Genomic DNA, 22,754 nt, shown 5'->3' with positions numbered 1-22,754 from the left:
AGCCACCACCCCACACTCTCGATCTGGGCCGGCAAGGCCTGGCCTGGCCCGGCCAAGGGACATTTATGACATATCCGGCCCTCGTAACAATTGAGTTTGACATCCCTGATCTACCCTTTCAGCTCTCATACTTGCTGTTGAAAGTAAGAACGTAAGAAAAGCCCTGCTGGATCAGACCAAGGTCCAGCAGTGTGTTCACACGGTGGCTGACCATGAAGCCCACAAACAAGATATCTGCAGCAGCATTGTCCTGCCTGGTTTCCAAAGCACCTAATACAATAGGCATGCTTCTATGATCCTGGAGAGAATACGCATGCATCATAACTAATATTCGTTTTGACTAGTAGCCATGGATAGCCCTCTCCTCCATGAACATGTCCACTCCCCTCTTAAAGCCTTCCAAGGTGGCAGCCATCACCACATCCTGGGGCAGGGAGTTCCAGTGGGAGTGTTCTACCTAAGGAGGCCTGGTGAGTTGGAGGCTGAGAGCATCATTGAGGTTTTTCTCCCCGCTGGGGGTTCAAAGCAGTTAAAAAGAAACAAATGCAATTTAGACAGCCACAAAACGATAGAGTACTCCAAGATGCTGGGCTGATCCTGGATCCACTGGCGTGGCTCACTCAGAGCAACCAGCTATGAGCTTTGGGCCAAGATCACTGGTTCACTCACACAGTGAAGGTTCTTGTCTTGTTGCTGGCAGCTGCTGCCAAAACTATGTGTTTTTTTAACGGCACAGCCAATCAATTCTCTAATGGTCACTCAGAAGCCCCACCTGGCTCCACCCAGTTCCTAAAAACACTTAGCAGGTGCCAGGAAAGGTGTCATGGTGCCCATGGTGGGTTGCCATGGCACCCAAAAGCACCATGCTGGGGACCCCTGATTTAAAGCATCCATGTCTTTACTGCTGAGGACTATGGGCTGCTTCCCACATCATAGTTTTGAGGTAACCCCCTACGATGTTTAAAGTGTATGTAGAGTGGCGCAGAGTGGTAAGCTGCAGTACTGCAGTCCAAGCTCTGCTCACGACCTGAGTTCGATCCTGATGGAAGATGGTTTCAGGTAGCCGGCTCAAGGTTGACTCAGCCTTCCATTCTTCCGAGGTCGGTAAAATGAGTACCCAGCTTGCTGGGGGTAAAGGGAAGATGACTGGGGAAGGCACTGGCAAACCACCCTGTAAACAAAAGTCTGCCTAGTAAACGTTGGGATGTGACGTCACCCCATGGATCAGGAATGACCTGGTGCTTGCACAGGGGACCTTTACTTACTTTAGTTTTTAAGAAGAGGCTAGATGGCCATCTGTCAGCAATGTTGATTCCTTGACCTTAAGCAGATGATGAGAGGGAGGGCATCTTGGCCATCTTCTGGGCATGGAGTAGGGGTCACTGGGGGTGTAGGGGGGAGGTAGGTGTGAATTTCCTGCGTTGTGCAGGGGGTTGGACTAGATTACCCTGGTGGTCCCTTCCGACTATGTTTCTAAGTATGAAACGCAACAAAGAGATATTTGCAGACCTGTGGTCCTACAGGCGCTCTTGCCAAGGAGATGGATTACTTGTAACTCTCTGTTGCGTTCGCATGTGTGGCAAGCCCTGGTTGGATGCTGTTTAATGAAGGAAATGGCTTTATTTCAAGTCTTGAAGGTCCCAGGTGGGCAGCTCTGCCTTGGAGAGTTAGCAAATGAAATCCACTGCTGCTGCGTCTCAGCCTGGGTTCCCAGCAACTGTTTGCCAAGTCACTGCCTTTGTCTATGGGGCAAACCATCCGAAGAAATAATTAATCCATGCCAGCCTGTGCCCTCTCACTTCCTTGTTCCTTGTTTCACCTCTTCCTGTCGACAAGGGGTGAAGTACACAGAGCGGCAACAGGCGAGCCTGCAGCCATGGAAGGCAGCCAGGAAAGGGGTTTGGGGACCAGGAGCGATGGAGCAGGTATGGGGGCAAGCTTCCCCTTCTAGGGGTACTGGCTGGATTGAAGGATTTCTAGCATCTTTATTCCACTGTGCCAGTTGTAACCCTTTGGCTGCCAGCAAGATTGTTTTCTCAGCACCAGCTATGAGCTTGCAGCATGCACACAGGATAGTGGGTTTCAACATGGTCTTGGATTAGTAGTAGGGTTGCCAGGTCCCTCTTCGATACCAGTGGGAGGTTTTTGGGGTGGAGCCTGAGGGGGTGAGGTTTGGGGAGGGGAGGGACTTCAATGCCACAGATTCCAATTGCCAAAGCAGCCATTTTCTCCAGGTGAACTGATCTCTATCGGCTGGAGATCAGTTGTAATAGCAGGAGATCTCCAGCTAGTACCTGGAGGTTGGCACCCCTATGGATTAGGATCTGGACAACCCAGGTTCCAATCCCCACTGGGCCATGGAAACTTACTGGGTGAATTTAGGGCAGTGATCTTTCTCAGCCTAAGGGACTGGTTGTCGTTCCAAGAGATCTCCAGACCTCACCTGGAGGCTGGCAACCCTACATCACAGTTCAGCACACTAACCACTATATCACACTGTCTCTGAAACTCCTATGGAGACAACCCCTCTGACTGTGAAGAAATCTGGCTTATGGACCGACCTTTCATGGGGGGGGGTGTCTTGGGCCTCTTCTCTCTGACCCACCTGTGCACCAAACCCCATTCTGCATCCTTTCTCCAGGGTCCGGCCTGGGTCACCGTAGCCCATCTCTCTTTCTCCAGCTGCCGAGCAACCAGACACTGCGTTTCCGTGGCAACAAGGCAGAGGCCTGGGGAGCAGCTCTGGAGGGGGCAGGGGAGCTCCCAGAGGACCCCCTGGATCAAGTGCCACCCGCTGTGGTGGCGGAGGAGGAGGAAGACAGGCAACCTCTGCGAGAGATGCCCCTCTGTCTTGAGGACAAACGGAGGCTCAGGTAGCGGCTGGTTTCTTTTGGAGAGGGTTAAAAGAGCGCAGGATGCCTGGGGTCTCAAGGAGAGGGTAAGAGGAATAGATACCCAGATGAGTTGAGAGATTGAAGCTTCCTCCAGAGGTTCTTGAGTTTCCTTGTGGCAGAGGATTCTGGGAAACAAGAACATCTGGGAAGAAGACGGGTTTCGTGAAGTGAACGGGTTTCAATCCCCGGCATCTCCAGTTAAAGGGACTAGGCAAGGAGGTGATGGGAAAGACCCCTGCCTGAGACCCTGGAGAGCCAGAAAGAGGGGCCATGGCTTAGTGGTAGAGCATCCGCTCGGCATGCAGAGGGTCCCAGGTTCAATCCCCGGCATCTCCAGTTAAAGGGACCAGGCAAGGAGGTGATGGGAAAGACCCCTGCCTGAGACCCTGGAGAGCCGCTGCCGGTCCGAGTAGACAATACTGACTGCGATGGACCAAGGGTCTGATTCAATAGAAGGCAGCTTCATGTGTGTTCAAGTGGTTCTGAAAGGTGAGTTGGTCTCTCTGGGCTGGCACGGAGTTGCTAAGGGAGGTGCAACCTCTCTCTGAATTGGTGGACTGGGAAGCAAAACTGGGTGTCCAAAGGTAGGGTGAAACGAGATTTAAATAAAACAATGAAATACATTTATTATAAAGCGCTTATGCACATATTAAAAACAAGCCCATATGGCAACAGAGACAGGGTTGATAATCTACAACCACATGCCTAGGGTTGCCAGGTCCCTCTTCACCACCGGCAGAAGGTTTTTGGGGCGGAGCCTGAGGAGGGAGGGGTTTGGGGAGGGGAGGGACTTCAATGCCATAGAGTCCAATTGCCAAAGCGGCCATTTTCTCCTGGTGAACTGATCTCTATCGGCTGGAGATCAGTTATAATAGCAGGAGATCTCCAGCTAGTACCTGGAGGTTGGCGACCCTACATCAAACGCATTTTTAGATTATCAACGCTGTATCTGTTGCCATATGGGTTTGTTTTTAATATGTGCATAAGCACTTTGTAATAACTATATTTTATTGTTTTGTTTAGGTCTTGTTTCACACAACCTTTTGGGTATCCAACTTTGTATTTGTAGGTTGGGTCTTCTCCCCCTCCTCTGTTTAGTCAAGTTGGGCAGCAAAACACCATCCTCAACTGCCCCCAGCTCATAATCCATGTGGTATGTTCCTGTAGGCTGTGGCCTGGATATCCCAGGCTCATCATGTCTTGGAAGCTAAGCAGGTTCAGCCCTGGTTAGTACTTGGATGGGAGACCCCCAAGGAAGTCCAGGGTTGCTATGCAGAGGCAGGCAACGGCAAACCCCCTCCGAATGTCTCTTGCCTTGAAAACCCCGTGGAGGTCACCATAAGTCGGCTGCAACTGGACAGCACTTTCCGCCATCGCATTTCTGTGGGAGATTTTGTAAGTTTAGAAAAGGTACGGGGCTCTGTTTCAAAACCTTTGAGAAGCAGAGCTCGAAGTGTGCACTTGGCTTCCCGCAAGACTTTTGTGTTCCCCTCAGGTTACTGGAGGAGCAGGCAGCCAGCAGGCTGAGCGGTTGGCAGCTCTGGCGCGCAGGAAAACGACGGACCCTACGCCAACTCAGGAGCCAGGCAAGCACAGTAATGTCACATGCTATGATGTGGAAGAGCACACTGCGTCACATTGAAGGTATGGGTGGTGCTTAGGATTGCCAGCTCTGGGCTGGGAAATACCTGGAGACTTTGGGGGGTGGAGGCTGAGGAGAGTGGGGTCTGGAGAGGGGAGGGACTTCAGTGCCACAGAGTTAGGATTGCTGGGTATGGATTGGGAAATACCTGGAGATTTTGGGGGCGGAGCCTGAGGAGGGTGGGGTTTGGGGAGGGGAGGGACTTCAATGCCATAGAGACCAATTGCCAAAGCGGCCATTTTCTCCAGGGGAACTAATCTCTATCGGCTGAAGGTCGGTTGTAATAGCAGGAGATCTCCAGCCACCACCTGGAGGTTGGTAACCCTACATAGAGTCCAGTTGCCAACGCAGCCATTTTCTCCAAAGGAACTGATTTCTACTGCCTGGACATCAGTTGTAATAGCGAGAGATCTCCAGCCACCACCTGGAGGTTGGCAACCCTGTGGTGCTCAATTATCTCCACAGTATCGGGTTAGGGGCCCAGACATGCTGTGCTGGCTAGCCTAACCTTGTATGCTCTCGCCTTTTGCTCCCCAAAGGCCACTTTGGAACAGGGATCCAGGCGTACTTCAGTTTCCTGCGGTTCCTGGTCCTGATGAACTTCGTGGCCTCCTTGCTGGTGGTGGGATTCGTGGTCGCTCCCAATGCTGCCTTTGAGGCCCTCCACCTCAACTGGACAAGTCGAACAAGCAACACCTCAGGTAGGTCTATGAGCCAAGGAATCTCAAGTTCCTTGAAGAAGAAACGATTGCAGCTGTCGGTGTGAACGGAAACACCTAAAAATGTTTGCATATTGTCCCCTGATCTGGATGGCCCAGGCTAGCCTGATCTCATCAGGTCTCATAAGCTAAGCAGGGTCAGCCCTGGTCGGTACTTGGATGGGAGACCACCAAGAAATACCGGGGTCGTTATGCTGCGGAAAGCAATGGCAAACCACCTCTGTTAGTCTCTTGCCTTGAAAACCCTGTGGGGTTTCCATACATTGGCTGCGACTTGACAACATTTTACACACACACACACACACACATTTACTGTCATATTTGGGTCTTTTCACCCAGAAGTTTTCCCACGGTTTGGGTGTCAACCTGCAGAAGTTTTTCTTTCAGCTTTCTCACATTCTTGTTTTCCATTTGTTGTTCCCCTGTTCTCTCTTAAATTGGATCAAATGTGGTTTGAGAATGCAAGGACACAAGGAAGATCAGAGAAAAACTGCTGCAGGTTGGCACCCAAACCAATAGCCTATCTCCTGTGCTTTGAGTAGCAGTGTAAGAGGTAGAAATTCTGCAGGGGTAGCTTTCCCTTCATTGCATTGCTGGATTCTGCACTTCTGGATTCTGCGAACCAGCATGTTGTAATGGTTAAGAGCAGTGGTTAGGAGTGGTGGACTCTAATCTGGAGAACTGGGTTTGATTCCCGGCTCCCCCACATGAAGCCAACTGGGTGACCTTGGGCTAGTCACAGCTTTCTTAGAGCTCTCTCAGCCCCACCTGCCTTACAGGGTGTCTGTTGTGGGGAGGGGGAGGGAAGATGATCGTAAACCGGATTGATTCTTCCTTAAGTGGTAGAGAAAATTGGCATATAAAAGCCAACTTTTCTTCTTTTGTGGCAAACCTTTGAAAAATAGGACAGATCAGAGTATGTTACACTAAATTGATTTTTCCGGGACTTCTGGATTAGATAGCAGAGTCTACCACAGTTTCTGTTAGCCCCTGGATTCTGTGGGGATGGGGAAATGAATTCCTTCTTTCCCCTTTCATTTCAGTGAATGTCTCTTGTCTGCGTTATGACCCCACCAGCCATGGCTTGACCAGCTATTTTTCCTATATCATGGATCTTCTGTCAGGCAAGGTGAGGGACTGTATCCCAAGAATATCCCCAGAAAGGGCTGCCCTGACCCATTTTCAGCGGTGGTCAGTTTATGTGTGTGCGTATCTCCCTACAGGGTTTCATGGAACTCACCTACCTGTTCTATGGCTACTACCCAAATTCGGCTGTCGATTTTGCCAGCTTCTCCTACAACGTCCCCCTTGCGTATCTGCTCACAGCATTCTTCTACCTCCTCTTCTGTCTCATATGGATTGTACACAGGTAGGGTTGCCAGGTCCCTCTTCACCACCGGTGGGAGGTTTTGGGGCGGAGCCTGAGGAGGGTGGGGTTTGGGGAGGGGAGGGACTTCAATGCCGTAGAGTCCAGTTGCCAAAGCAGCCATTTTCTCCAGGGGAACTGATATCTATCGGCTGGAGATCAGTTGTAATAGCAGGAGATCTCCAGCTAATACCTAGAGGTTCAATACAAATTACAACCGTAGGCTCAATATTAAGCAAACAGTATCAAGTGTATTCAAAGTGCAAAGCAACAATACGCAAACAAGGACTGTACACATAAACCATGGTGCTGAACAACAAAAGTGTACTATATACAGTATTTACAACAAATAGTCACCACCAGATTCATTCATCAAGCTATTCAGCTTACTGATACTAATAATGTCCGTAGACTCAAAGTAAAGCGCCCGGCTTCATCTGTTTCTTGAACTTCCCTTAAGAGGGTAATGCCAAATGTCCGGTGGGGACCACAACTGAATCCAAATTGTTCAGAACCGGATCAGAGAGAGGAACGCAGATCCATCGTATTCATTGTGTTTCACCTAAGGCTTCATCAGCCTCAATTAGTTTCTCAAGTCGCCTAGTTCACATCAGTCAGTTTTCAAAACATGCTCAGAGGAGCTCCTCTGAGCATGTTTTGAAAACTGACTGATGTGAACTAGGCGACTTGAGAAACTAATTGAGGCTGATGAAGCCTTAGGTGAAACGCAATGAATACCATGGATCTGCGTTCCTCTCTCTGATCCGGTTCTGAACAATTTGGATTCAGTTGTGGTCCCCATTTGGCATTACTCTCTTAAGGGAAGTTCAAGAAACAGATGTAGCCGGGCACTTTACTTTGACTCTACGGACATTATTAGTATCAGTAAGCTGAATAGCTTGATGAATGAATCTGGTGGTGACTATTTGTTGTAAACACTGTATATAGTACACTTTTGTTGTTCAGCACCATTGTTTATGTGTACAGTCCTTGTTTGCGTATTGTTGCTTTGCACTTTGAATACACTTGATACTATTTGCTTAATATTGAGCCTATTGTTGTAATTTGTACTGAACTATTTCAGCACAACTAGGAGTAATTTTGTTTTGGTAGTACCTAGAGGTTGGCAACCCTATACAGATGCGAGAGCAGCTCCGCACTATACAAACAGCCGTCCTCCACCCCAGAGGGATCATGAGAAAGGTGGACGATAAATAACGTAAAGAAGTAATGTAAAGAAATCTCCCAGCTGGCGGAGGAATCTATTTCAATATCTTTTCTCTCTGGTCTTCCTTCCTCAGGTCAGTCTACTGTCTCAAACACAGTTTGGTTAGTGAAGACGTGTCTCTTGGATCCTACAGTAACAAAGTTTTTGCTGGCTGGGATTTTGGCCTGATGCAGCCCAGTGCGGTGCAGTTAAAGCACAAGAGTATTTGCTACGAACTGCGGGTGAGCCCTGTTGACAAGGGTATGTGCTCAATGTCCCCCCCCTTTGGTAAACAGGAGTCTTGCGGCACCTTTATTTTTGCCGTATCAAACTAATATGGGTTTTCCCCACCACAACCACCCCTGCAATTATTATCACTGAAGCCTGCATTTGGGGATGCTAAGGCGTCTCTTTCCCCTTGTAGATGGATCTGGAGGAGGAGGCGCTCCGCAGGCACCTGGCAGAACGGACCACAAAACAACGGGCCGTTCTCTACATCCTCCGGGGCCTGCTCAACGTTCTGGTTTTAGGCCTGTTGGGTGCAGGCTTTTTCTGCATCTACCTGGCGACGGAATATTCCCAGTGGCTTCTAGGATCGGTAAGAAATCGCTTTCAGTCTTCCCATCAGTAGAATCATAGAGTTGGAAGGGGCCATAGAGGCCATCTAGTCCAACCCCCTGCTTAATGCAGGATCAGCCTAGGGCATCCCTGACAAGTGTTTGTCCAGCCTCTGCTTAAAGACTGCCAGTGAGGTGGAGCTCACCACCTCCCTAGGTAGCTGATTCCACTGTCGAACAGCTCTTACTATAAAGAATTTTTTCCTAATATCCAGTTGGTACCTTTTCTCCCGTAATTTAAACCCATTGTTGCCAGTCCTATCCTCTGCCAACAGGAACAGCTCCCAGCCCTTCAAATACTTAAAGCGAGCAATCATGGCCCCCCACCAACCTCCTCTTCTCCAGACTAAACCTCCTATTCTCCAGTACCTTTGCTATTGCTGTTGGGGAGGGGGACACCCCCCCCCCAAACTCCTGCCCTCTGACTTAGCAGATGATGTGTTCAGTAACTGCACTGCCCTTGGGAGAAGGCTGGGAACCTGGACCGTAAAGGAAAACCGGCTCTTACTCTGTCTGGACCAGCCAGTGGGAAAAGTCTATGGGTAGAAACTCTGCAGAGCTGCGTGACAAGCAGAAATTCAACAGGCATGGGTCTCCCCATTGTTGCCCCAGTTGTATCTCTGCTAGAGTATCTCAAGAAAGGAGATGGCAAATCCCATTCTGTTTCTCTCTCTCTCTCTCTCTCTCTCTCTCTCTCTCTCTCTCTCTAAGCAAGAGTCCAGTAGCACCTTAAAGATTAACAAAATTTCTGGCAGGGTATGAGCTTTCGTGAGTCACAGCTCACTAATTCGTGATCTATCTCTTTGCTACGATTATCTTTTCCAGAATTCTCTCTCTTTCTGTAGGTGAACTCTCCAATCAAAGGTCAAACGATCTTGGAGCTGCTGGCGGCTTATCTCCCATCCATTGTCATCACAGTTGCTAACCTCCTTCTCCCTATGATTTTTGGGGTCATTGTGCAACTAGAGAAATACCCACTCAGCTTTGAAATCAAAATCACTCTTCTCAGGTACAGGAAGCGCTGGATACTCTGTGGGGCTTGGTGTACACCACAGGTACAGGTAGTTAGCTGTAACTATAATTATAAATTTACTACTAATAATAACCACATGCCTTAAAAGGTAGCCGCAGTACAAGAAATGAGATAAAATTAACAATCCTGCCCAGCCCACAAGCTAACAGTTTTTTGAAAAGACCATAAGGAAAAGGAAACGGCAGAAGATTGAAGGGAGGCAGATCTTAAGGAGTAGGGAAGAGGTGTCTTTCCAGATGCTTTGAACAGTTACAAGGAGGGAGAAGCCCCAGATGTTGGTGAGTTCGAGACACAAGGGGGAAGCAGGAGAGGAAGGAAAGGGGAAGGAAATCGAAATTGCCCTTGGTTTAGCCGAGAGGAAAGGGTTAATGGAGCAAAGGACAAAAAGGTGAGCGGACCAAAGAGTAACTAAAAGCAGTCACTTGAACAGGATTGAATGAGGAAATGGAAAACAATGGAGAATATGTAACAAAGGAGAATGATGCGCAAAATGAGGCATGGGAAGGGTTGCCAACCTCCAGGTGTTGGCTGGAGATCTCCTGCTATTACAACTGATCTCCAGGCAATAGTGATAATTTCAGCTGGGGGAGGGACTTAAATGCCATAGAGTCATTTTCTCCAGGGGAACTAATGTCTGTCGGCTGGAGATCAGTTGTAATAGCAGGAGATCTCCAGCTAGTACCTGGAGGTTGGCAACCCTAGTATAATGCCATAGAGTCCAAAAGCAGCCATGTTCCCCAGGGGAACTGACCTCCTATCTCCTGGAGATCAGTTGTAATCCCAGGAGATCTCCAACCCCACCTGGAGTTTGGCAACCCTATCTAGAAAGCTTCACCTGCTGTTCTTACAGGGTTGCCAACTTCAGCCTGAGAAATTCCTGGAGCTTTGACTCTGTGTGTGTGTGGGAGATGGAGTGGGATTTTACCTAGAATCTATGGTGTAGCTTAAGAGTCTACCCTCTGAAGCTGGCATTTTCTCCAGGGAAACCAATCGCTGTAGTTTGGAGATTAGTAGTAATTCTGAGAGAACTGCAGATCCCACCTGCAGGTTGACAACCGTACTTGGCAAAGCTGCTCTTAAACAAACATGCCCGGATTGTTGTTTTTCACTCGGTTTTTGTGCTGTCTTCCTGTCTGGTAGGAATGTCTTCCTCCGTCTCGCAAGCCTGGTGGTTCTTCTTATCTCACTTTGGTCTCAGATCACTTGTGACGGGGACCCGCAACATTCAGACTGCAAGGACTGTGGATACAGCCACCTATTCCTGGTGAGGAGAACCAGGAGGTTGGAGCTTAGATTCTTGAGTGGGGAGTGAGACCTAATGGTAGGACCAGATTGAGGGTTGTTTTTTTGCTCCAAGTAAGGTATACTGGTTACTTCTTCTGGTGCCACTCCTTGAGGGCTCCAACCAGATTCCTAGGTTTGCCAGGTCCCTCTTCGCCACCAGGGGGAGGTTTTTGAGGCGGAGTCTGAGGAGGGCAAGATTTGGAAAGGGGAGGGACTTCAATGCCAATTGTCAAAGTGGCCATTTTCTCCAGGTGAACTGATCTCTATCGGCTGGAGATCATAGCAGGAGATCTCCAAATAGTACCTGGAGGTTGGCAAACTTTGAGAGATGGGAGAGCTGCAGGGAAGAGGAGAGTGAAGGTTAGAACGCTTTATCAGTAATGGTGCCGGGTAAGGTCTGAGATGGTTCCTTTTGCCTTTCCAGTGCTGGGAGACTTCGGTGGGGCAGGAAATGTACAAACTGTTGATCTTTGACCTGCTCATCATGCTGCTTGTCATGTTGTTCGTGGAATTTCCAAGAAAGTAAGTTTTGCTACCTCTGCGTTGTAGGATCTGGGCGTAAGGTTAGCATTCTGAGCCCTTTGGTCTCCCCTTCATTTATTAAAAGCCTTTCCCAATAGCTGCTGTGTGGTTGCAAGGAACACGACCAACAGAGAGCCTGCGTGGTGTAGTGGTCAAGAGCAGTGCTTTAGAGCAGTGGAGAACCAGGTTTGATTCCCCACTCCGCCACATGAGCGATGGAGGCTAATCTGGTGAACTGGATTTGTTTCCCCACTCCTACACACGAAGCCAGCTGGGTGACCTTGGGCTAGTCACACTCTCTCAGCCCCACCTACCCCACAGGGTGTCTGTTGTGGGGAAGGGAAGGTGATTGTAAGCCAGTTTGATTCTTCCTTAAGTGGTTCAGAAAGTCGGCATATAAAAAACAACTCAAAATTGAACTTGTAGATTGGCCCTGACAACAGACAGAACACATGGATCCCTTAAAAGGCCGAGAACAGTGGGAGAACGTGGTAGTCCTTGTATTGACAATGCTGAGTGGAAATTAATTTTAGTTTGTGCACAAGGGTGGAAAATCAATAGAGCTTGTTGTTTCATATCATTAAGGCTCAAGAGCCTTTGTTGTGCTTTTCCCCCATATCAGTGATGTTACAGGGAAACGTGCACTTTATTAAAATAAATATTTGGTTTAGAAGCAAGTCTGTTCCCTAGTTTATCCCACGGGGCAGCATTCACAAAAAGGCTCAAGGGATGCTCATGTGTGCTTTCAGTATTGTTCATGAAACATCAGTTTTCCTAGTGGCAGCCTTAGCTGGGTCTAAGGCACGTGGATTCTGGAATCACACAAGCCAGATTTCAATAAAGGTCAAAAGGCCCCTGAACATATGAAGCCGTCTCACAGCACTGATCCCTCCAGTTTAATGTTGTCGGCTCTGCCCTGCAGTCGCTCTCCGGGGTCTCTGCTTTGCACGATCCGCATCTGCTCGTTTTCTTTCTCTGCCTTCCAGGATGTTGGTGACGTATTTGCCCTCCCGCCCATTGCTGAAATTATGGGGGGAGCAAGAGTTTGTGGTGCCCGCCAATGTCCTTGACCTGGTGTATGGACAGACCTTGTGCTGGACGGGCGCTCTCTTCTGCCCCCTGCTCCCTGTGCTCAACACTCTCAAATACATTGTCGTCTTCTACCTGAAAAAGGTGACTCCTGGGTGGAGAGGGGCTTGGGAGCAAAGACTTCTGGGTTCCCTAGAAAGGGAACATGTGCCCTGGTGGGGAGAGGCTGGAAACGGGACACTTAAGGAGAAGGGATCTGGGGTCTCGTGCGCTGTTTTAAAACCTCCTGCCTTCAGGAAACTCTTGGGCTAGGACCTTGGGCTACTCACAGCTCTCTTAGAGCTCTCTCAGCCCCACCTACCTCACAGGGTGTCTGTTGTGGGGAGGGGAAGGGAAGGCGGTTGTAAGCCGGTTTGATTCTCCCTTAAGTGGTAGAGAAAGTCGGCATATAAAAACCAACTCTTCTTCTTTTTATCTCTTGTTGCTACTCACCATACTTTTACCTGGAGTAGGGCCTTAGAAGATGACTTGAGTGTTTGGGTAGATTCTATTGCACCTTATTCTAGGGCTTACTTTGTTAAAGGATTCCTAGCTTCTCTTGGCAATGGGACATGAACAAGGTCTCTCAAGCTTTTACCCCATTGGATATTTTTCTTCCTCCTCCTGTCTAGCTAACCCTCTATGCCAACTGTCGGCCGGCCGAACGGACATTTCGGGCCTCCAGTTCCAATTTCTTTTTCCTGTTGGTTTTGCTCTTGGGTCTGACTATTTCTTGTGTCCCTGCCCTATACAGCATGTTTGTGTAAGTATAAGACCCTTGCTCAGTCTCTCAGCTGAGAATTCCACACAGGAATGGGGTGGAGGGAGGAAAAGGCAGGCCGTGGTTCAGTGGCAAAAAAGCAAAACTAGGTGAGATTCAAGATCCATATGAAGCCAGCTGGGGGACCTTGGGCTAGTCACAGCTCTCTTAGAGCTCTCTCAGCTCCACCTACCTCACAGGGTGTCTGTTGTGGGGAGGGGAAAGGAAGGTGATTGTAAGCTAGTTTGATTCTCCCTTAAGTGGTAGAGAAAGTAGGCATATAAAAACTAACTCTTCTTCTTCTCTAATGCTTCGGTTAAGTCCCTTCTGTCTCTCTCCTACAGTCTGTCCCCTTCAAAAGCCTGTGGCCCATTTCGAGGCGAGCCCACCATGTGGAACACAATCTCCAATGCCATTTCTGAGCTGCCCCCTACTACCCAGGAATTCCTGGGGTTTGTAGGCTCTCTGGCCTTTGCGGTGCCCTTGTTCCTGTTGCTGAGGTGAGAAGGTTGCTGAGGTGGACATTCGGGTTTTGGGAATGAGGACAGGGAGGGAGAAGAGAGGAGGATGCTGTGCCTTGGTTTCTGCATCCTAGGGACAAAAGCACATACATTGGTGCCGTGTTGTTCTCCCCATCCCCTGTCTTCTGCCTTTTATTTCATATTCAAGCATCCTCATGTTCTACCTTGTGGCTCTCGCTGGCACCTACAGCTCCATGGTCAAAGGACTGAAAGGGCAGCTCCAGCTGGTGAGTGGTTACCAGGAGGCATCATGGGTAGGGTTGCCAGTTCCCTCTTCGCCATCAGCTGGGAGATTTTTTGGGGCGGAGCCTGAGGAGGGTTTGGGGAGGGGAGGGACTTCAATGCCATAGAGTCCAATGGCCAAAGCGGCCATTTTCTCCAGGTGAACTGATCTCTCTCGGCAGGAGATCAGTTATAATAGCAGGAGTTCTTCTGCTATTACCTGGAGGTTGGCAACCCTAATCATGGGAGAGTGGCCAGGAGGTAGAAACCAGCCTCTTTCATTGGCTGGTTCATGATCGGAAACAGCCAAATAGGAGGTGTTTGTCATGGGTAGGCACCAAAATGAGCGAGGTCGCAGTTTAGGCATGTGCTGGTTTAATCCTTGCCTTCCCAAATAGGAGGGCCAGGTTGGACTTCTGCTTTAGACATTCTTGCCAGTCAGACTGAACAGAGTTAAGCTTAGATGGAGCAATGATCCCACATGATGCAAGGAAAATTTCTTCTATCCATCACTTCCTTTTGCCGTTTTAAAGCCGCTTCCCAAGCTGGTTTCTTGACTGGACTTCCCCAAAGACGAAGGGGAAGCCCCCTCCCCCCCCGGCCATCAGTTCTGAGGTTGAGAGAATGGCGGCTGCCATTTCCCCAAACAACACTGGACCTTTCTCTCTGGAAACTGCAAAACGAGAGAACTTTCAGTAGAAAGGAACGAATACTGAAAAGAAATGCTTGGTAACATTTGGTCCCACTAGCCTAATATGGAGTTAGTGGGGAAGATGAAATATACAGTTCCTTTCTTTACAGCTTTTCTCTCTTCCTCATACTCAGGAGGGTCAGGACAAGCTTTTCTTAGTGAAGCAGATCTCAGAGTTGAGCCAATGAAGCGGAAGAACGTATGACAAGATAATATCCCGCTTACCAGGAGGAACTGTTGGATACTATTGATTTTTACTGTATCGATTCTGCCTATTCATGCCCTTCACTTCTGCTTATGGATGATGCAGCCTCTAGTTCATCTTCAGTTCTTTCAAGACAGTTCTCCATCCAGTTTAAACTGCTCCACGACAATGTATTTTAATGCCTTCTCACTAATTCTTTGATTTAGAACTGAACTGCAGTTCTGAGCAGCATCTCCACTAAGCTTTCAAGGAGTCTAAACTGAACTGCAATGCAAACTTTTGAAATTCTTTGGTTCTTGTAGGTTATTCGGGCTGTGTAACCGTGGTCTTGGAATTTTCTTTCCTGACGTTTCGCCAGCAACTGTGGCAGGCATCTTCAGAGTAGTAACACTGAAGGACAGTGTCTCTCAGTGTCAAGGGTGTAGAAAGAGTAATATATAGTCAGAAAGGGGTTGGGTTTGAGCTGAGTATTGTCCTGCAAAAGTATTGTCCTGTAAGTATCAAGATAATGTGCTAATGAGGGTATGGTATGTTAATATGGAACCATTGTATCCTGAAGTGATCTGTTAATGTGTGTAATCCAAAACTAATCTGTATGGCTATTGTTGAATGTTGTCTTTGTCTGGAGGTGTTTCAGGGCAGGAAGCCAAGCCTTATTCATTCTTAAACTCTCCTCTTTTCTGTTAAAGTTGTGCTGATGTTTGTGAATTTCAATGGCTTCTCTGTGCAATCTGACAAAATAGTTGGTAGAATTGTCCAGTCTTTCAGTGTCTTGGAATAAGACCCTGTGTCCTGTTTGTGTCAGTCCATGTTCAGCCACTGCTGATTTCTCAGGTTGGCCAAGTCTGCAGTTGGTGGGTTTAAACCCACCAAGAAAATACAACAAATGCTACGATCAGCAAAAGACAAAAGAGACCCCCTCACCTCTGCAGGAGTATATCGTATACCTTGCAGCTGTGGAGAAGTTTACATCGGGACCACAAAACGCAGCATACAAACAAGGATAAAAGAACATGAAAGATACTGCAGACTTGGCCAACCTGAGAAATCAGCAGTGGCTGAACATGGACTGACACAAACAGGACACAGGGTCTTATTCCAAGACACTGAAAGACTGGACAATTCTACCAACTATTTTGTCAGATTGCACAGAGAAGCCATTGAAATTCACAAACATCAGCACAACTTTAACAGAAAAGAGGAGAGTTTAAGAATGAATAAGGCTTGGCTTCCTGCCCTGAAACACCTCCAGACAAAGACAACATTCAACAATAGCCATACAGATTAGTTTTGGATTACACACATTAACAGATCACTTCAGGATACAATGGTTCCATATTAACATACCATACCCTCATTAGCACATTATCTTGATACTTACAGGACAATACTTTTGCAGGACAATACTCAGCTCAAACCCAACCCCTTTCTGACTATATATTACTCTTTCTACACCCTTGACACTGAGAGACACTGTCCTTCAGTGTTACTACTCTGAAGATGCCTGCCACAGTTGCTGGCGAAACGTCAGGAAAGAAAATTCCAAGACCACGGTTACACAGCCCGAATAACCTACAAGAACCAATGAACTCTGACCGTGAAAGCCTTCGACAATATTTTGAAATTCTGATTTTAAATATTATGAAATGTCAGGATTTTAAGGGGAAATTGAATTTTCATAAAGGAATATAAGACCTGGTGTGTAAAAAGTCAAATCTTGGCATTAATAGGTAAACTTGAATAAGTTAGTGTTTTCAAAATAAAACCATATTATGCAAATATTGCTCCATTAACTGTGAATGAAGAACATTTGTTAAACGGTGACTCTGTATTGTGTAAAAATTTCAAGTATAATTCTCTGGGGTTTATTTCAAAGTTGAGAGAAAGCCAGTCTGGTGTAGGCAAAGGTAGTCCCCCTGTGCAAGCACCAAGTCATTACTGATCCATGGGATGACATCACATCATGACATTTACTAGGCACAATGGGGTGGTTTGCCACTGTCTTCCTCAGTTGTCTACACTTCACCCACAGCAAGCTGAGTGGTGTAAACCCAGCTTCAAATCCCCGTCATGAAACAGGTTGGGTGACCTTGGGGCAGTCATTTGCTCTCAGACTAACCTACCCAGGAGAGTGGTTGGGAGGATAAAATGGAGAATACTGCCTTGAGCGCTTTGAAGGAATGGTGGGATAAAAAATCACTGATAAATTGAAAGAAAGCATGCCTAGGGTTGGGCTGTTATGATGAAATGGTGTGTGTGTCCAAATTAAGCTTGGGTCTGGAATGCATGCCTTTAAAGTTTAATCTCTGTTCAAAGCCACTGCAAGCTATCAGCGGGCTCAGCCCCAGTATGTAATATGGGGATAACATTACCAGTCTAACTGGGAGGGTTGTTATAAGGCACACTGAATGTACTGCACTTTGAACCATTGCAGAAAAATAAAATATTATTTATACATTGCCAGCAATACTAATTATTGTTTGAAGCGGTGGGACATTTTGCAATCTTTACATTAAAATTGCAAGAGCCTGATTCTGAGGCACATACACACTTCCCTGTCAGACCTGCACAGAATGTCACCAGGTGTCACTTCTAGCATCAGTGCGCTGATCAAAATGTCCCTGATTCTCAAGTTGCAGAATGAGCCGTCTCCATTTAGGGAAAAACTTCATGGTGGGATTTAAAAAATATTATAAAGTGGAATTATGATTTCTAAAATTATCTGTTCTATTAGTAAAAATGTGATGTAAGAACCAAGTACCACAGAGGGGTAAAATTGAAGTTCACCGCCACGCACAAAAAAAAAATCCCCCAAATTTGACCCTGTTATGAATCAGTACGGAGACCGCTGCGTCTGGACCAATCCATACCAAGCGGTGAAACCACCACCAATCAGAATACTCCATGAGTTTGGCGCACGGGCGTCTTTGTCCCACCCCCACGCTCAAAACGGAAGGGCGGAGACAAGTTGCAGCCAATCGGAGAATCGAAGGCGATTGCGGAAGCGGAAGCGAAAGGGAAGCGGAGTAAAGCTCCGGAACAAAAGCAGCTATGAATATCCTTCCGAAGAAATCGTGGCACGTCAGAAACAAGGACAACGTAGCCCGGGTGCGGCGGGACGAAGCGGAGGCCGAAGCCGAGCGGCAAAGCCGGGAAGCCCGAGTCCTGCTTGCGGAACAGGAGGCGAGTACCTTGATGCCCCATGCGCGAAAACCGTTGGATGGGTGCGCATGCGCCGTCTGTCTAGTATTTGTGTACGGCAGCAGAAGGTAACTATTGCGCATGCGTTTGCTCCCGACAGCTAAAGGGAGGAAGACACTGTCTGGACTGAACCATCGTCATAACGGGGGTGTGAAGGCTGCCATTATTCTGTCGTTAATTCCCTATATTTAAATCCCTATATTCCTCCATGGAGCCCAAAGTGGTGCATTTGGGAGGAGTGGAGAGCTATGTCAGCCACTTTGGGTCCCCCATTGGGGAGAAAAGTGCAGTATAAGTGAAGTAAAATAATTATATAGGTGGGGTGACTTAGTTTCCCCCCTTCACAATAGCCCTGTGAGGTAGGATATGCTGCAAGTGACTAGCTCTGTGAATTTCATGGCTGAGTGGCGATTTGGGCAGATGAGACCGAGACGTTGGGCAGCTAGTTTAAGAGTAGCTGGGATAGCTTATTTTCAGCAAAAGTCAACAGGAATCTTGGGGAACCTTTAAAAAAAATTATTCCAATATCAGCTGTTGTGGACTTATGCACACTTCCTCGGATAAATCTTAACATTTGTCTGAGGTACTGCAGAGAAGGAATGTTCCTGGCACCTGCTACATGAGATTTGTTAGCTGGAGATGCCAAGGATTGAACCTGGACACCTCTGCATGAAAAGCAGGGGCCGCAGTCCATCCCCCTTAAACCCAGGTTTCCCAGGCCACCATTTGAACCACTACATCACCATATTGCCTATCCTCATTCTTAAATAACTGTATTGTACTTCAGTGGGTTGCTGGTAGGGAGAAAGGAATAATAGAGTTGGAAGGGACTGTCAGGGTCATCTAGTCCAACCCCTTGCACATTGCAGGAAATTCACAACTACCTCCCCCACACACCCCAGTGACCCCTACTCCATGCCCAGAACATGGGGGGGGGGGATGACCCTCCAGGATCCCTGGCCAATCTGGCCTGAAAATTGCTTCCTGACCTCAAAGTGGCAATCAGCATTACCCTGGGCATGGTAGAAAGGGCCACGAGAGCCAAACACTGACACAGCCCTTCCTGTGCTCCCTCTCACAATTTGCGTAAGGTCACAGAATCAGGATAATTATTCCTCAGTGGAACCAAACTAGTCCCACTGTGAAAAACAAACTGGCAGGGCCTAAAACGGCATCCAGAGACATTTCCTCCAGTCCTTTCCCCTCGAACGTTCCTGATGTAGAACTGCTGAACTGAAGTTTACGAGGAAGCTTGATTCTATTTATATAGGGCTCCTTTGAGCTTGTAGTATTTCTGTTACAGGTGTTAAAACACACTCACCTTTGTTATGCTAACCTCTCCAGCTCCTCTAATTGATGAGTGTTTCTCTGATAGACATTTGGACTTTTTTTCTAAATGGAAAATGGCTCTTAACATTTCCATTTCAGGGTCATTTAGTTGTTTTGCCACACATGCATTTAATGCACAGAGAAAGCATCGGGTGAAATGAGCTTTTAGTCCGTGAGCGCTTTTGTTACAGGAAGTCACCAAGATACCACGAGTCACGTCTAAAAGCTGTTGTTTCTGTCTGCGCCCATAAGCCCCATATTTCCATTTGCTGCTTTCATTTGAATTTTTAGGCGATTGGAGGAAAGTTGTGGGGCCTCAGCTTCCCTAAGGCTGTTAGAGATATGCTATTTCTCTCTGAACCCAGCTCTTAAGACAATATATTGAACTGACTGGATTGAAAGGTGCCAAGTCTGAGTCCCTTGGGGACTGTTTCTCCATTTAACACTATTTTTCTGGTTTTCTTAGCATCCCGGGCGCCCAGGATATTGACAGACTTCTGTTCTGAGTTGGTTCTCTTTCAGTGAGCCACAGCCTTATATTTATCGTATTCTTTTAACTTTGCTTTCCGGCCCAATTTTAAACCAATATCAGATACCAATGAAAGTATAATTTTTTAAAAGGAGCTTGAAGAGGGAGGGGTTCTGAGTGGGGGTGTGGTTCCAGGTATGCTGCTGCAGCTTCTCCTGCTGGCTTTGCTGAGGGAAGCTGGTATTTCAAATAAAGGGATTCTGAGGTGGAGCCAGGTACCAAGGTGGGAAGGAGTCTGGGTCCTTCCTTTTTTCCCCCTCCTTGTAAGAGATGGGGAAGGAGAAGGCTAGCATAGCAGAGGCAACTGTGGAACACATGAAGCTGCCTTATACTGAATTAGACCCTTGGTCCATCAAAGTCAGTATTGTCTACTCAGACCGGCAGCGGCTCTCCAGGGTCTCAGGCAGAGTCTTTCACATCACCTACTTGCCTGGTCCTTTTAACTGGAGATGCTGGGGACTTTCTGCATGCCGAGCAGAGGCTCTACCACTGACCCACTGCCCCTCCCAAGGGGAAAGTAGAGAAGAGGCACTACAAGCAAAACTATGCTCTTTTAGAGCCACTTTTCCTTCTCTTCCTCCTAGGCCCGGACTGAATACTTGCGTAAGAAAGCACGTCTGTCAGCCCCAGGAAGCAACAGCAGTACCTCGGACCTCCTGCCTTATGACTCAGAAGGGCCTTCGCGACACATCAACCTTTTCCATGAGTTGCAAGAGGGCGGAAACAAAGAACATGAGGAAGAGAAGAGGCAAGAGAAGGTAAAGAGGGGGTATGAGAGAAGCGGGTTCATCTAGTCTTTCTTCCTTGTAGCCACCAGCTCAGTAGCTGAGAGCTCTTGGACCTAGCCAGGCAGTAATACCCTGGAAGTTGCTTGGAGTTGAGGTGGGGTGGCCTGGCAGACTAGTTTAAAAAGGTAAAGGTAGTCTCCTGTGCAAGCACAGGGTCATTACTGACCCATGAGAGGACGTGGCATGCCAACATTTACTAGGCAGACTATGTTTATGGGGTGGTTTGCCATGGCCTTCCCCAGTCATCTACACTTTACCCCCAGCAAGCTGGGTACTCATTTTACCAGCCTCGGAAGGATGGAAGGCTGAGTCAAATGACTTCAGTCGGGATCAAACTCAGGTCATGAGCAGAGCTTTTGACTGCAGGCCTGCAGCTTACCACTCTGCGCCATGGGGCTTTTCCAGACTAGCCTACATTCCTTCATTTCATAGGGCGAGCTGTTGGCATTACAATGCAAATTCAGTACCTTTTAACCAGCTTTTCATACGATTGCCTGGTGGAAGCCATAATTTCCCTCCCACCCCCTTTCAGTGGAGGCTGATTGGTTAAGCAGGAAGGTTTTAATTGGAGTTCGTCTGAGCACATAAGGAACTGGAAGGAGAAAGGCTGCTTAAGGTCCCATGAATGGTCCCGGAAAATCGTAACTTAGCAGGTGGTAGATCTGATAAATGCCTGGATGAGTCCACTGGAGCCTTGAGGTCAGTAAAGGGCAGAGTGAGATAAAAGTAAACTGAAGTATACGAACAGTTCATGGGTAACACTTCGTCATGTGTTTGGTGGCACAGTTGGGTTCTTACTTTCTCTGCAGGAGCGGCGGGAAAAGGCTTTGGGGATCCTCACGTACTTGGGGCAAAGCTCAGCGGAGGCCCAAACTAGTCAGCCTTGGTACCAGGAGCCCCTGGAACGCAGCGAGGCTCTTGCCAAGGACATGAAACTGAAAGGGAAGCTGGATCCCCTGCTCGAGATGGAAAAGCATCTGCGAAAAAAGAAGAGCTCCCAGAAGGAAGGAAAGAAAGGGAAAGGGGAGCAGACGCAAAAGGAAAGCAGAGGGAACTTGGCAGTAGGGTATGTGCACAGGAGTAATGGCAACTTTTGCATTTGGCTGTTTAGAGCAGTGGTTCTCAACCGGGGGTTGTATGCCCCCCCCCGGGGGGGGCCAAGATATTCCAAAGGGGCCACAGGTGAAAATTGTGTAATTGGGGGGCCACGGCACGAGACTAGGGGGCCACAGAAGGAAGTGAGAAGTGAAGAAAACAGAAACACATGAAAACCTAACCCATTACTTTCTTCATTGCACTTCTGTGCATCGTTTGCAACTGTGGATTTTTGTATCACTTCCCTACATCTCATGTGGGCTTTGACTTCTAACCCACCCCTTCTCTTACAGGCCATCATCATCCTCTCTAGAAAAGCTGCGGCAGGAACGGCTGCGGCGTGAGCAGGCAGAACGAACCCGGGCAGAGGCTCTTCTGGCCCAGAGAGCAGGAAAGCCCCTTCCTGGGGAGGCAGAGGAGGAAGTGGACGAAAGGAAACGCGGCTACAACTCCCAGTTCCACCCGCAGCTGGCACGGAAGAGGGTCTGGGAGCCACAGTGAGAGAAGCCCTGCTGGTGGACCAGTATCTGTATTCGCCAAGGAGAAGCAGCCCTGAAAGACTAGTCAGTGCCATCTTCTGATCTTGCATGTTAGACCCTATGAGGCTGAAGGAGGCAGCTTTTCTCCCCATCATCCAAGATTTCCTGAGGTGGGGCAATAAGCTCACATCTGTTTACCCCTTTGCAACAGACAGCTGTCAAAACCTTTGACGACGAGTTTCATACCACAGACTGCTGCAACTACCACTAACCTGGTTTTGGTGCCAGCATGCCGCTGCAAGAACAATGAGGTTGTCGGATCCCTAGCGGGTTACGGTACACGGCGTGCTGTTGGGTGGGCTTCAAGTTTTTACCATATACCCAGAGCCCTGACTGTAAAATGACCTAAAACAAACACTAATTTTCAGGAAGCAGATGTAACTGTGCGAGTATATAAAGCATAATTATACAAATACAGCAGTACCACTTGCTGTAAGAAATAGACTTCCTTCTGCAAAAGATCTCAATCTCTATAAGATCTCAGAATTAAGTGGTAGCATTGCTGGCTCATAAAATATGGAG

At 47.9% G+C, this 22,754-nt stretch overlaps 2 protein-coding genes across 2 annotated transcripts; both read left to right on the top strand.

Moving 5' to 3' along the window:
- The first annotated feature begins 1,876 nt into the window (after window positions 1–1,876).
- Window positions 1,877–14,744, top strand: TMC4 (transmembrane channel like 4). The gene is made up of 16 exons (XM_056863491.1): window positions 1,877–1,925; window positions 2,642–2,873; window positions 4,390–4,538; window positions 5,076–5,237; window positions 6,299–6,384; window positions 6,479–6,624; window positions 7,923–8,070; window positions 8,253–8,426; window positions 9,291–9,454; window positions 10,619–10,742; window positions 11,187–11,284; window positions 12,271–12,457; window positions 12,985–13,115; window positions 13,457–13,612; window positions 13,782–13,860; window positions 14,681–14,744. Exons 1-16 carry the CDS (start codon window positions 1,877–1,879, stop codon window positions 14,732–14,734), a joined length of 2,139 nt encoding a protein of 712 aa, XP_056719469.1. The 3' UTR covers window positions 14,735–14,744.
- A 3,012-nt stretch (window positions 14,745–17,756) lies between these two features.
- LENG1 (leukocyte receptor cluster member 1) lies at window positions 17,757–22,194 on the top strand. The gene is made up of 4 exons (XM_056863814.1): window positions 17,757–17,934; window positions 20,395–20,568; window positions 21,408–21,664; window positions 21,987–22,194. The coding sequence occupies exons 1-4, from the start codon at window positions 17,803–17,805 to the stop codon at window positions 22,192–22,194; spliced, it is 771 nt and encodes a 256-aa protein (XP_056719792.1). The 5' UTR covers window positions 17,757–17,802.
- Window positions 22,195–22,754: the final 560 nt, after the last annotated feature.

Source organism: Euleptes europaea, chromosome 18 (genome assembly GCF_029931775.1).
Source record: "Euleptes europaea isolate rEulEur1 chromosome 18, rEulEur1.hap1, whole genome shotgun sequence".
Taxonomy (NCBI): Eukaryota; Metazoa; Chordata; class Lepidosauria; order Squamata; family Sphaerodactylidae; genus Euleptes; species Euleptes europaea.
Note: the sequence above shows the minus strand (reverse complement) of the source record. Positions and strands in the feature narration are given on the sequence as shown.

Coding starts and splice junctions, on each gene's coding strand:
- TMC4 (XM_056863491.1), top strand. CDS start 1,877: ATGGAAGGCAGCCAGGAAAGGGGTTTGGGGACCAGGAGCGATGGAGCA. Junction 12,458..12,984: donor TCGTCTTCTACCTGAAAAAG/GTGACTCCTGGG, acceptor CCTCCTGTCTAG/CTAACCCTCTATGCCAACTG. Junction 13,861..14,680: donor TGAAAGGGCAGCTCCAGCTG/GTGAGTGGTTAC, acceptor CCTCATACTCAG/GAGGGTCAGGACAAGCTTTT.
- LENG1 (XM_056863814.1), top strand. CDS start 17,803: ATGAATATCCTTCCGAAGAAATCGTGGCACGTCAGAAACAAGGACAAC. Junction 20,569..21,407: donor AAGAGAAGAGGCAAGAGAAG/GTAAAGAGGGGG, acceptor CTTTCTCTGCAG/GAGCGGCGGGAAAAGGCTTT. Junction 21,665..21,986: donor AGAGGGAACTTGGCAGTAGG/GTATGTGCACAG, acceptor CTTCTCTTACAG/GCCATCATCATCCTCTCTAG.